At 39.9% G+C, this 15,218-nt stretch overlaps 1 protein-coding gene across 3 annotated transcripts in view; it reads right to left on the minus strand.

The window, feature by feature from the left end:
• The window catches only part of gnpat (glyceronephosphate O-acyltransferase), a 158,013-nt gene extending 153,868 nt beyond the window's left edge, over positions 1 to 4,145 (minus strand). For all 3 annotated transcript variants that reach the window (XR_007892053.1, XM_051644846.1, XM_051644847.1), the window contains exons 1-2: positions 4,041 to 4,145; positions 3,713 to 3,853 (exon numbers count right to left, since the gene is read on the minus strand). Coding sequence is in view for 2 of the 3 variants with exons in the window: in XM_051644846.1 (XP_051500806.1) it covers positions 3,713 to 3,736 (24 nt within the window). In the remaining variant the exon portion in view is untranslated. The remainder of the gene's footprint in view (positions 1 to 3,712; positions 3,854 to 4,040) is intronic.
• Positions 4,146 to 15,218: the final 11,073 nt, after the last annotated feature.

Here is a 15,218-nt window from a genome sequence, read left to right on the forward strand (position 1 = left end):
TCCCTTTTGCCAAATCCTGATTTCCAACTAATGTTAAAGGCTGAAATCAATGTTTATTTGGAGACCAACTGGTCCTCAGTATCCTCTGTGGACGTGGCTTGGGAGGCACTTAAGGCGGTTCTTAGGGGTCGGATCATACAGTATGCCTCATTCATCAAAAAATCCAAAGCACGAGAACTCGTGGAGTTGGAAGAGAATATTAAAAGTACCGAGACAGAACTGAAGCACCGAATGTCGTCTGATGGCCTCAGAGAATTAACCCAATTGAAATACAGATATAATACTATTTTGTCACAGAAGGTGGAGTTTTGGCTATTTAGGGCGAGATAGTCATATTTTGAGTCGGGGGACAAAGCTTTTGGCTAGATATATAAAGCAGAGAGGGTCTTTTTCTACCATTCCCTCAGTGAAATCTGCTGGTGGTGAATTTTGCCTCGGCCATTGATATTAATAATGCTTTTAAAGAATTCTATCTTGATCTTTATAGTTCCACGTCTTCATCTACTGATGAAGATATTAGAAACTGACGATTGAGCAAAACAATTATCTTGATTCTGAGATAACCTTGGAGGAGCTTGACAAGGTAATTAAGGCCTTGCCTACAGGCAAAGCTCCGGGGCCAGATGGCTTTGGCGCTTAATTTTTTAGAAGTTTATAAGGAATCATTAAAGAATGGAAAGCTTCCGCCAACCATGACACAAGCCCGGATCAATCTGATTCTGAAAAAGGACAAAGATCCAAGCGAGTGTAAGAGTTACTGTCCAATTTCCCTGATCCAGCTAGACATTAAAATTTTGTCAAAAATTCTGGCTAACAAATTAAGTTATGACATCTCTTATACATATAGATCAGGTGGGGTTTGTTCGGGGCCGTAGCTCTTCTGATATCATTAGGTGTTTCATCAATATCATGTGGTCAGTGGCGAATGATCAGACTCCGGTCGCTGCCACCTCACTTGATGCTGAAAAGGCTTTTAATATGGTAGAATGGGATTATCTTTTTAAGATTTTGGAAATATATGGGTTTGGGAATACTTTTATTGGATTAAATTACTTTATAGACACCCGGTAGCGGCGGTACAAACAAATGGATTAATTTCAGATTATTTTACTCTGGATAGGGGCACCCGGCAGGGTTGCCCTCTTTCCCCATTAATGTTCTGTCTTGCCCTGAAACCATTAGCAGCCGCGATAAGAAAGGAGGATGATTTTCCAGGGGTGATGGCCGGAGGTGTGGCGCATAAACTTTTGCTTTACGCAGATTATATTTTATTATTCGTCTCTGACCCCATTAGATCTATTCCTTGTCTCCATATGATTATTAGTTCCTTTTCTAAGTTCTCAGGTTACAGAGTCAATTGGTCTAAATCCGAAGCTTTGGCTCTGACAGCATACTGCCCAGTAACGGCTTTTCAGCCGGGCGCCTTCCAGTGGCCCCAGCAGGGTATTAAGTATTTGGGCATTTTATTCCCAGCAAATTTGTGTGATTTAGTTAGAGTTAATTTCGACCCTTTAATTAAAAGGTTTTCAAATGATGTGAGTAGGTGTGCTTCATTGCATTTATCTATGATTGGGAAGGTTAATGTTATTAAAATGAATTGTATTCCAAAATTCAACTACCTGCTACAATCTCTCCCTGTAGATGTCCCCCTCTCTTATTTCAAGCAATTTGATAGCATAGCGAAGTCCTTTATTTGGAATGGTAAACGACCCAGATTACATTTCAACAAGTTACATAGGCCGATTGACAAAGGTGGGCTAGGCCTACCCAAGATTTTGTTTTGTTATTATGCATTCAGTCTCAGACATTTGGCTCACTGGTCGCTTCCACCTGAGAGAGCCCCTCCCTGGATTCGTATTGAACAGGAAGTCCTTGCCCTTATTTCGGTATATCAAAGCCTTTATCAAACTAACTGGAGAAGTTAAGTCACACCCGGTTATCCTGCATTTTCACGTGGTTTGGACATAAGTGTCCAGAGTGTTTAATTCGGACATTTATTTAAATGTTGCCTCAAGCACATAGCTGAACCCTAAATTACGTATTAATAAGTCCCCTTTCTGTTGGTCAGAGTGGACTGCAAGGGGGTTACTACATTCGGTGACCTGTATGAGAGTGGAGTGTTGAGATCTTTTGAGAATTTGGTTCATAATTTTGGGATTCCTAGATCTCAGTTTTATAGGTATTTACAGCTGTGCCACCTGCTCTGTATTGTTTTTGGGAGTAGCACACAACCCCCTAAAGCGGCAGATACTCTGGGAGAGGTAATTACTGCTTTTGGAAAAGGTCTTGATGCAGTGTATTACTCCCTGCTAATTCAGAGTTTGTTTTAACTTCAATCAAGACGTTATGGGAGAAAGATTTGAACTTGGTACTGGAGGAAGGAGTGTGGGCTAGGATTCTAAAAAATGTCAAGACTGCATCTAGAGATGCAAGGGTTCGCCTTATGCAATTTAAGATTTTACATAGATTTGGACCCCCTCTAGATTATATAGGCTTGGTCTTAAAGACACACCCACCTGCTGGCGATGCCAATCAGAAGTTGGAGACACAACCCATGTCTTTTGGGGGTGTGTTAAGATCCAAGATTTTTGGTTGAAGATTCAGAGTTATTTGTGTGACGTTTTGGGCACTCAAATTTTACTTTGCCCCAGACTTTGTAGTTTGGGCGATGGGGCGGTCATAAATTTGGGGGACAAATATATAAAAAATTGGGTTCTTACTAGTATTAAGATTGGCAGACAAATTATTTTAAGGGGTTGGAAGTCGGACGGCACGCCATAATTTCCAGAGTGGTGTGAGGAGATTGGGAGGGTGGCAGCTTTTGAGGAGGTGGCAGGTAGAAGGCTGGGGTTTTGGGACTTGTTTATAAGAAAGTGGGGTAGGTATCTGGCAGTTTTAGGAGACTCTCAGGGAAGGGATGGGGAGAGAGAAGTTGTGTTTAATTATGTATGTTTATTATATATATATATAATTTTTTTTATTTTATTTATTTTTTGGTTTGTTTGTGTGTGTATTATTTTATGTGACCACAGGGGTGCTCATTGGGGGTTAGGGTGGGGTTGGTGTTTGGGGAGGGATATTAATGGGGGTTAAAAGTTAAATGTTGATTCTGTGTGTATGTGTTGTGTTTTTCTCTGTTGTGTTTTTTCTTTGAATCAATAAACAAATGTTAATTACAAAATACTGGTCACTATATAATTCGTGTGCTTCATCATTTTGAATACTTTACTTTTATTCTAAAATGTGGAAAACAGCAATAATAAAGAATGAGTAGGTGGCTTCAAGGCTTTGACTGGTAGTGTGTATAACGTGAAAATCTATGTTTTTTAAATGACATTAAACAGATACAAATATTTTAAGAAATGAATGTACGGTACCAAATACTGCATGAAAAATCAGCAGCAAATATATCATAAAGCATATCAGATATTTATTTTCATTTATTTCGATCTGTTCTAGCAGCATCTGATATAATTGTAGCCAGATATTTTTATTTTTTTACTTTCTTAGCCATTGTGTTGTCATATCTATGGGGTATATCAGGATATTAAAACAATTTAAAACAGTGATCATCATAAAATATTTCTTTGTTTACTTCTTGAAATGCTTATATGCACTGCACTTTTGGAAGAAAAAAAATAAATCTTATGAGAGAATCATAGTGCAAGTGCTACAAACATGTAAAAGACACATTAGCAGATAGCATGCTTACCGAATATAATGCTCTGGACGCCATTTGGATTCAGTACATATCAAAGAATGAGTGTTTTCATGTGATCATATGAGTGCAGGGTGACAGAGTTTGGATCAACGTTGATCGTTCAGTGCAGCATCCAGCAATCACTCACTCCTCCTGTCATACAAATAGAATAAGCGGGTAAAAAGGTACTGAGGATTCAACAGCTTTTACCGAATAGACTGGGCTTGGCGAACCGAATAGAGCGCAACAGTCTGGTTCCGGACGTAAAAATCCCATTAATTTATACAGTAGACTAATTGATTTTCAATGATAACTTATAAATCTTTAAAGTCAGACATACCGTGAGCTATGAGGTTGTTCATCGATGGTATATGCTTCAGTTAATCCATCCGTCTGCGTTACAATTCTTCTTCTTCTTCTTCTTCTTCTTCTTCTTCGTTTTATGGCGGTTAGTAAACCAACAAAAGGTGCATTTCTTCCACCTACTGATCTGGAGTGTGAAGCCTTGACATTAGAAGGCGAAAAAAAGGAGAGATATATACAGTATGCATGTATATACACACACATATCTATACATACATATACATACGGGGTTGTTGAGTATCGGAATAAATGCATCGGGATAACGTATTTAAAATACAAAATATAAGTAACTGTATTCCATAACAGTTGCAATTTTAATTGTTGGTAATCAGAATACAGTTATATTCAAAAAGTATTCTGAATACTGAAGAGATTGCTTTGCATTTTATTGTCATTTGTTTCATTTAATTTTTAGACTATTCAGTTGGAAAATGCTTATCCATACAAATGATGTGATCTGATGTGTGTTTGAACAGCAGTGAAACACTCACTTATGAAGTGTTACATTTATAATGCTGTTAGTGAAAAGGTGGATATGACGTCATTGAGGAACTTTCTTTTGGGAGCTTAATAGGGGAGCTACATAATGTTTCAACGATTACATGCCTTCAATGTTTTTTATGCGGTCAGGGTATTTTTACAGGAAATGCTAGCCAATGTAGCCTTTAACATCGAAAAGACTGCTACAAATAAAATATTTTCTGCCTCATTATATGAACAGATTCCACATATGTTCAGAAAAGGATGTCATTGTGTACACTGTGGGGTTTTGAAGTTTGGAGCAGCAAAAATAGTTAACCTTGTGTAAATTGTCGTGTGAACGTTTTGCTTTATGCTAAGCTAAAATGCTATTCCTTGCCTTTACATGCATCTGTTACCAGACTTGATTATATTTTATAATGACCTTTGATATTAGAACAAATTTGTACTGCAAAAATCTTATTCTTAATGAGAATGAAATACTGTTTTTCTGTGAAAATATCTAAAAATACTTAAAACAAGATAAATGTACTTGAGTAGCAAAACTGCATAAGATTTGTAGGCTTTTTCTTTTCAGAGTATGTGTTTATATATATGCGTTTATATATATGCACTTATATATAAGTGCATTTTCTTACATTACTTTTTTACAAGTGAAAAAATTTGCCAGTTCTGAAGTAGTAATCCAAAATATTTAGATTACGTTACTGATTTTGAGTAATCTAATGGAATACGTTACAAATTACATTTTACAGCGTGTATTCTGTAATCTGGAGCAGAATACATTTTAAAAGTAACCCTCCCAACCCTGTATACATACCACTCTAATTTCTGTTGACAAACCTGTTGTTCTTGTATAATTTAAGAGAACATAATATACTTTAATCTGCTTTGGGGCAATTTGCAATAATATTTTCAATGATATCTGTTCTATACACATTTCTCTTAATTCTTCTCTGAGTTGTGTTCTTTCATTTCCATATGCTGTACAGTTTAAAACCACACGCTCCACAGTCTCTGGAGAACCGCAAGCATTACAAATATCAGACTTGTGTTTACCAACAATGAAGAGATAATAATTAAGTGCAGTATGTCCAATACTCAGCCAAGATATTATTGTGTCCTCTTTCCTTCCACCATAATTCCTCCTCTCAACACCAAAATGCTTTTGAATATTATAAAGATGATGGCCTTTTAATTCCCCATCCAAACTCTGCTGCCATTTTTTAATCACAGCTACTCTAATTAATCTCTTAATTTCTGTTTTACTCAATGGAATGTTAATTTTTATGTTTCAGTATCTCAAGGCCTGCTTTGCCAAATTATCTACCTCTTCATTTCCTTCCATCTCTATGTGCTGGCACCCAAAATAAATAAACTATGAACCTAGCTGGAGGATCATAAACGTACTGTGGAGAATTTCAGATAATATAGCTTGTCTGGATGCAAATTTGCCACTCAATAGACTAGTAAGTGCTGAGTAGGAGTTAGAGCAAATCACTGTGACAACTGTCTGTTTTTCCTCCACCCAATGAAGGGCCATTAAAATAGCAATCACCTCTGTGGTGAAAACTGAAACATTATCCAATATCCTCTTTGCTATTCTGACTTTAAATTGTGGTATATATACAGCTGCAGCTACACCGATGAGGCAAAACTTTATGACCACTCACAGGTAAAGCGAATTACGATGATCATCTCCTAACAAGGCCAGACGTCAAGGTCTGGGTAGATTAGATGTTAAACGAACAATTAGTTCTCGTAGTCAACGTGCTGAATGCAGGAGAAATGGGCAGGTGTAAAGACCTGAGCAACTTTGACAAGGGCCCAATTGTTATGGCCAGACGACTGGGTCAGAGCATCTCTGAAACGGCAAGGACATTCATGTGGACATCAATTTGACACGTGCCACCAACCTAAACATCATTGCAGACCAGGCACAGCCCTTTAAGGCAATGGTATTCCCTGATAGCAGTGGCCTCTTTCAGCAGGATAACGCACCCTGCCACACTGCACACATTGTGGTTTGAGGAACATAATGAAGAGTTCAAGGTGTTCCCCTGGCCTCCAAATTCCACCAGATCTCAATCCGATTGAGCATCTGTGGGATCTGGTGGACCAACAAGTATGATCTACTGTGGCTCCACCTCGCTACATGCAGGACTTGAAGGATCTGCTGCTAATGTCTTGGTGCCAGATACCACAGGACACCTTCAGGGTTCTTGTAAATTCCATGTCTCGGTGGGTCAGCACTGTTTAAGCAGCACACAGAGGACCAACATCATATTAGGCAGGTGGTCATAATGTTTTTGCTCATCAGTGTATGTCCGGATTCAGGTTCTTCTGATCCATCTGAATATATTTGAATGTAGTCTGTATTTCTGGTCCACATATAAATTAACCACATCTTTGGAAATATATTTCTCTCTATGTTTGATCATATCAATCAACTTAAGATCTACTATTGGCATAGGATATAACCTAGGAGGAATGATAGGCACTACCACAGTAAGTCTGATTTCTATTGTAGACAATCCCATATAGCCTACTGTGCTTCTTTATTTCCATTTTGTCCAAAACCTTTAAAATGGACTGCCTCATACTCCCAACACATTCCTCCACAACTTTTTTAATTGAATGAAATTCTGCATGACCCTTTACTGAAGACCAGTTAGCCATAGATAGTTTAAGCCTATGTACTTCTAATGGCATCTCTCCCATCCCCACCTGAATGGCTGGCACAGAAGAGGATCTAAAAGCACCACAACATATACATAAAGCCTGTGTTTGTAAAACATCTATTTTCTTTAAGAGAGTAGCCAAAACTTGTTTGTGGGGAAATGGGGCGGATATCTGGCATTTCTGGAGGGCTCTCGGGGAGGAATTCTTCCTTAAACAAAATTTTTTTTGTGTTCTGGAAGACGTTAGGGGTGGCTACGAACCACCACCTCTAGTGTGGTCTCGATGGGGTGCTCTATGAGGTTTGTGTGACTGGGGAAAGGCGAGAACACATCTGTGAATTACGCTTGCATCTTGGCTACCTTTGTGAGCTGCGACGGTGAGAGGTGGTCTCCACACGGTTAATTGACCCAAAGTGTGGAGTTTTGCTGTAAGATCAAGAATGTATTGAATTTCATTTTTACTGTTTGAAAGTCCCTCCACCCAAGCTTCCCATATTATGTCGAGCATGCCGTGCGGCTGATGCCCATACAGCAGCTCGAATGGGGGAAAACCCTGTGGAGGCTTGTGGGACTTCTCGCACTACAAATAACAGGGGTTTGAGCCACTTATCCCAATTTCTAGCATCCTCGGCCATTATTCGGTTGAGGTTTTTTCCTGTCCTAAATGGCCAGCCACTGGATTATGGTGAGCCACCTGGAAGAGGGCTTCCCGATGGTTCTTCGGTGCTAATAGCTGGGTTGTATTCTCTTTTGTTTGAGTGTGCTGCGTCACTCGATACAACCGATCTTTAATAATTGAAAAACGTGGGAGAGTCACATGACGCCATGCGAGGTTCGGACGTGCTAGTTTTTAACACTTTTTATGTCATAAACCGGTGAGATTCGATACACCCTGATCCTTAACTGTTCTAGAAAGACAATATGTCAAAGAATTCAAAATCCTCGGGCTCTGGAGACTTAAAAGACACTTACGTGCTCAAGCTGATGCCCCTGATAAGGCCGCGGACCAGGGAGCCGATTTGGATTGAGAAGTGAAGGAAATTCGGCGAGAAATGTTGAAGTGTCGGCAATGCTGACGAAGGTCGTTGCTGACTTGGAGGATCTTGCTGTAATACGTCCATCGATCTCTGCCATGGAGATTAAATTCACTGAGGTGGTTACAAGAGTGGGGGATGTCGAGAAACGGATCGATTATCTGGAGTCATCGGAGAGGGAATTAGCTGCTAATCTGCTAGCGACTAAGGTGGATTTGGAGCACATATGGGAGAAGCTGGAAGACTTGGAGAATCTAACCGGCGGAATAACGTCCGAATTGTTGGAATTCCTGAGGAAGAAGAAGGTTGGGATATGGTGAAATTCCTGGATGGGCTCTTTCCGAGTCTGCTCGACATAGCAGGCCATAAGCTGGAAATTGAGCGAGTTCACAGGGTTCTGGATCGGCAATCCGCTGAGGGAGACAGGCCCCGATCAATTCTGGCCAAATTTCTGAGATCATCCGATAAAGATCTCGTGTTACGCAAGGCAAGGAGTAAAGGAAGGCTTTCTTGGACGAACCACAGCATTTTCTTGTTCCCAGACCTGCCCACCATTTGGCCATTTGCCAAATGGTGGGCAGGGGAGGGATTTGTAGCCGTCCCGGAAGGGAGAGTAGCAATGGTCCAAAACCCGGTCCCCTCGTGTGTTGAAACTTATGTTTTGGTGGTATTTTGGTGCGACTGATTTGAAACTGGCTTTATTAAAGTCCCCTGTCACAATGAACACGGCCTCAGGGTGTGCGGTTTCCTGCTTGCTTATAATCCCGTACAGTTCCTTGAGTGCCAGGTCTGTGTCGGCTTGTGGCGGGATGTACACAGCAGTGATAATGATCGCTGTGAATTCCCTTGGTAGCCAGAATGGTCGACACAGAAGCCTGAGAAATTCCAGATCAGGAGAGCAGAAAGACTTGATAGAAGGTACGTTCCTCTGATCACACCAGGATTTGTTGATCATAAAACATACACCACCACCTCTGCTTTTACCTGAGAGGTCTTTCGCTATGTCCGCTCGGTGCACGGAGAACCCCGTGGGTTCGATGGCTGAGACTGGAATCTCCGCAGACATCCAAGTTTCCATAAGGCAGATAATGCAGCAGTCCTTCGTCTCTCGTTGGAAAGAGATCCGCACTTTCAGCTCACAGAGCTCGTTATCCAGAGACTGAACATTTGCCAGTAGAATACTGGGTAGCGGGGGTCGATTTGCGCAGCGTCTTACTCTGATGAGAACGCCAGCTCTGTTTCCCCTTTTCCCCCTGCGTTTCTGCGGCCGGGCAGCCCAGAAAAAGGGCTCCACTTGCGTGTTTGTAAACAGCGGGTCGGCAATGAGGAATTTGAAGTCCGGTTTACGGTGTGTAATTGCTGAACCAATGTCCAAAAGTGTTTGTCTGTCGTAGACAATAAGGCAGACAACATCCAAAACAAAAAACATTAGAATTGTAAACAAAACAAACAAAACACTACCATGTTGTGTCGGAGCTCGCAACGCAGCAGCCATAGTCGGCGCCATCTTGAGTCCATTCATGGAAAAATCAATGGACTGAGTAAGTTATTTTGTGGTACTCAAGTTGCAGCCAAGTGAACCGACTTACTGAACATCCACTTGATCGTTCGAGGAAGCTGAGCGCCTTTTTGTTTCTTTTTGTGTTGGTTCGCCTAGTGGCTGGAGTTTGTTTTGTGTTGTTACACTTCTTCGGGACAGTGTTGTGGATGAATCTGCACGTTCTTTATGCTTATGCTTCCTATTGGTTGGAGTTTGTTTTGTGGAGTATTTCTTGCAGGACACTGGAGTGATTGGGTTATTTGTTGCACTCATGTAGCAGTCGAATGGGCCAGCACACTGAACATTCGTTTGACTGTCCGAGGAAACTGAACTGCCTTTTTTATTTTTTTATTTTGAGAAATAATGTATTATATTGAGCAATGCTGGGACTGAATTAGCTGGATCAGTAACGAACAGCAAAATGCCATCTGCATAAAGCATAATTTTCTGAATTGAACCTCCTACAACTACCCCAGGAAAACTAGTGTTCTCATGCAATGCTTCTGCCAGGGGTTCCAAGGCTAAACAAAATATTAAGGGGGAAAGTGGGCACCCCTGCCGTGTTCCATGGCCTAATTTAAAATATGGGGAGATAACACTGTTAGTCTGGACAGTAGCCTCTGGATGTTTGTAGAGAAGCTTCACCCACCTTATAAAGACCTGACAGATTCCAAAAGCTTCCAGGGTTAAGAATAAATATTGCCATTCTACACAATCAAAAGCCTTTTTGGCATCAAGTGACACAGCAGCAGTTGGAGAGCTATCTTTTCTCACTGCCCACATAACATTGATAAAGCTCCTAATATGAGGTCACGTGACGCCATGCAAGGGGCAGACGTGTGAGCGACAAGCTCTGCACACTTTGCTAAATTTTTTATTATTTTCATTATAATCTGGTGAATTTTGATACACCCAGTTACACATTTGCTCTTTGATGCAAAACATGGCAAAGAAGTCAAAATCCTTGGGCTCTGGAGACATTAAAAGATACATACGTGTTCAGGATGAAAGCCCCGATAGGCCTACGGACCGGGGACTCGATTTGGAGAGGAGATCCAGTATCACTTGTCCAACATGTCAGTGATGTTGACGAAGATTCTTGCTGACTTGGAGGATCTCGCTGTAATACGTCGATCGATTATTTGGAGTCTACGGAGAGGGAATTAACCACTAATCTGCCCGTGACCAAAGTTGATTTGGAACATCTCCTTGAAAAGCTTGAAGATCTTGAGAATAGAAGACGCAGGAATAACATTCGAATTGTTGGAATTCCTGAGCATGAGGAGGGCAGAGATATGGTGAAATTCCTAGATGAGCTTTTCCCAAGTCTGCTTGACATAACAGGCCACAAGCTGGAAATCGAGCGAGCTCACAGAGTCCCAGCTCACAGATTTGCTGAGAGAGACAGGCCCCGATCAATTCTGGCCAGATTTCTGAGATCATCCGATAAAAATCTTGTGTTGCGCCAGGCGAGGAGCAAAGGAAAGCTTTCTTGGAAGAACCATAATATTTTCTAGTTCCCGGACTTTGCGAACTCGACAAGAGAGAAACGCGATCGGTTCAAGGAATGTAAGAAACTCTTACATCAGCGAAAGATCACTTTTGCTCTGATGTCTCAATCAGGCAATGTCTTTTATTGAATCAATGTGTGAGTAAACCATTGGGTGTTTCTCATGTGAGTGGGTCGACTCGCTGTACTTACTCTTGAGGAAGCTGGGCTGTGGAAGCTGTTTCCTTTTTCTTTTGCGTTGGCTCTGCCGTGCGGCTGGAGCTTGTTTTGTGAATAACACTTTTCCTTAAAGAAACTTTTGCATTAACGAAAGATTACTTTTGTATTGAAGTTCCCGGCCAGTTTGAGAGTGGACAATACAGATGACCGCAAAAAATCTACATGCTCACACAAAGGATCTTTTTTAAAGTTGATAGATTGTGTCAGTTATGGTATATACTTTTATGCGGCCTCCGAGTGTATTGACTGGACCATCTGGGGAACCCGGATGCCGTTTTGTTTCTTTTTGTATTGGTTCCGCCTAGCGGCTGGAGCATATTCTATTGAATAACACTCCTTTGGAAGAGCTGTGGATTAATCTGTTCGTTCTTAATGCTTATTCCTCCTGCTGGCTGTAGTTTGTTTTGTTGAGTTTTTTTACGGGACATTGGAATGATTATGTCATCCGCTGAACTCATAACAGCCGGCTCACGGAACATATCTGAACGTTTTATATCAGCTGGAATTTGTTTTGTGGAAGATCACACCTTTGAGACAGTCCTGTGAATGAATCTACACATTCTTTGTGTTCATTCTTCCTATTGGCTGGGTTTATTTTACAAAGTATTTTCTGTTATGTAATTTTGCCTCACAAATTTGTGAGGCAAAATTGTGTAATCCGATGGCAAAGTTGTTGTGGGGGCTCGTGGGCGTTCATGGACCTTTTGAGTATAGAGGGATTGTCGCTGGTTGGTGCTTTCGTGTGCAGGGTTAATGCACATTTTTTTTTCTGTTTGTTTTGTTTGGGGGGAAGTTCGGGGTTTGATTGTTTCACTAATGGGGAATGTGGTCTGTATAATTTTGTTTTTGACACAATTTATTTTTTCTACTATATCAAAACGTCAAATGTTAATATGAGTATACTGTCTCTTGCCACATGGAATGTAAATGGGTTGGGGCACCCCATAAAAAGAAGGAAGGTTATTATTTTTCTTAATCGTAAGAAATATGATATAGTGTTTCTCAAGAAACACATCTCTCCCCACAGGAAGCTGAAAAATTTGGGAAGATATGGGGTGGACATATTTTTTTAGTGCTGGCTCAAGTAAGAGCAAGGGAGTCATTATATTGATTAATAAACATCTACAATTCAAATGTCTCAAACAGACTAAAGATAAATTGGGGAGAGTCATTATTGTTTTAGCTGAAATTCAGGGGCAAAGGTTGATTCTGGCTAATATTTACACACCTAACGCTGATGATCAGGGCTTTTTTTATAGATCTTGAAGGGATGTTGCAAACTGCTGGCACCCCTCATGATATAATATTGGGAGGAGACTTTAATCTTTTGATGGACTCAGTCCTTGATCACAGTGAAGTAAAAGTGTGTAAACACCCTAGAGCAACATTGACGCTTCACAGGATGTGTAAAAATCTTGGTTTTACGGATATTTGGAGACTTTTGAACCCATCTGGTAGGGACCATACATTTCTTTCATCAGTCCATAAGATTTATTCTAGAATAGATTTTTTTTTTTTTTTGATATCCAAATTCCTCATTTCATCTGTTGTGGATTGCTCAATTGGAAACATTTTAGTCTCAGATTACACCCTGGTGAGTTTAGAGGTGATGCCACATATAGAGAAAAAGAAATCATATAGTTGGCGCCTTAAAGTATCCCTTTTGCAAAATCCTGATTTCCAACAAATGTTGAAGACTGAAATCAATGTTTATATGGAGACCAACTGGTCCTCAGTATCCTCTGTGGGTGTGGCTTGGGAGGCACTTAAGGCGGTTCTTAGGGGCCGGATCATAGAGTATGCCTCATTCATCAAAAAATCCAAAGCACGAGAACTCGTGGAGTTGGAAGGAAATATTAAAAGTGCAGAGGCATAGTTGAAGCGCTGTATGTCAGCTGATGGCCTCAGAGAATTGACCCAATTTAAATATAGATATAATACTATTTTGTCGCAGAAAGTGGAGTTTTGGTTATTCAGGGCAAGACAGTCATACTTTGAATCAGGTGACAAAGCAGGGAAGCTTTTGGCTAGATATATAAAGCAGAGAGAGTCTCTTTCTATAATTCCCTCAGTGAAATCTGCTGGTGGCGAAATTTTGCCTTTAAAGAATTCTATATTGATCTTTATAGTTCTTCGTCTACTGATGAAGATATTAGAAACTTTGTGGAACCATTAGATCTTCCTAAACTGACGATTGAGCAAAAAAATCTCTTGATTCTGAGATAACCTTGGAGGAGCTTGACGAGGTAATTAAGTCCCTACCTACTGGCAAGGCAGTTCTGTAGCATAAGAATTTTTTAGATCTTATGCTACAGAACTGGCTCCACTTTTGTTAGAAGTTTATACTGAATCATTAAAGAATGGAAAGCTTCAGTCTGTTTCTTAAGAAGGACAAAAATCCAAGCGAGTGTAAAAGTTACCGTCCAATCTCCCTGATCCAACTAGATGCAAAAATATTGTCAAAAAGTTTGGCTAACCGATTAAGTAAGGTTATGACATCTCTTATACATATAGATCAAGTGGGATTAAATGTTGATTTTATATATATATATATATATATATATATATATATATATATATATATATATATATATATATATATATATATATGTTTACATTTCATTGTTATCGTATGATTTAATAAAAAATTTTAATTACAAAAAAAGATAAAGCACCTAATATTATCAGAAGATGTATATATCCAAACTGGTCAGGGTGTATAAGAGTGGTGATTAATCCTTGTAAATGGTTGGCAAGAATTTTAGCAAGAATTTTGACATCAAGTGAGATCAACAAAATTGGCCGGTAACTGGAGCAGTCACTTGGGCTCCTATTTTTCTTTAAAATGATGGAGATTAAAGCCTGGTATAAATTTGGGGGTAGCGCGCCCCTGTCGAAGGCCTTGTCATACATGTCTTTTAATAGGTGAGTTAATTCTGAACAAAAACATTTTAAAAATTCGTCTGTGAACCCCTCAGGTCTTCCATGTTGGCATATTCTGTATCACTTCTTTAATTTCATCCTCTGTTATATGGGAGTCTAAAAGCTCATGTTGATTCTCATTAAGAATAGAAATGTTAAGTCCTCTGAGAAAATGTTTTATTTCCACCTCAGAAGAGCTACTACAGGATGTATAAAGATTCAAATAAAACTCCCTAAATGTACCATTAATATCTGTGGCCTTGGTTATGAGGTCATCCCCAATGGAAAGAATAGCACATGCTGTGGCAGAGGATTCTTTATGTTTAATATATCTGGCCAACATTTTCCCTGCTTTGTCTCTGGACTCAAAGAATTTTTGTCTTACTCTAAACAGATCAAACTCCACCTTCTGGGTAAGAATGAGATTCTATTGATACTTTAGCTGTGTTAATTTCTTTAAATTGGACTGGTCCATCTTTTGTTTGAAACAATTTTCTGCATCCTTGATTTGCCCTTCTAATAGAGACAGCCTTTCCTGATCTAACCTTTTCATAGTTGAGGCATGCTGAATGACAATGCCTGTCAGATAAGCTTTTAGAGCCTCCCCTGCTGATGGAGCTGACATTAGGTTAGTTGATACTTAAAGATCAATATGGTTCTTAAGTAAATCTTTAAATCCACTGTTCTGCAATAATGCAGAATTAAATCTCCCTCTGAATGTTCTTTTAGTGTTATCAAGAGTTATAAAGTCCAAAAATACTGGTGCATG

Source organism: Myxocyprinus asiaticus, chromosome 19 (assembly GCF_019703515.2).
Source record: "Myxocyprinus asiaticus isolate MX2 ecotype Aquarium Trade chromosome 19, UBuf_Myxa_2, whole genome shotgun sequence".
Lineage (NCBI taxonomy): Eukaryota > Metazoa > Chordata > Actinopteri > Cypriniformes > Catostomidae > Myxocyprinus > Myxocyprinus asiaticus.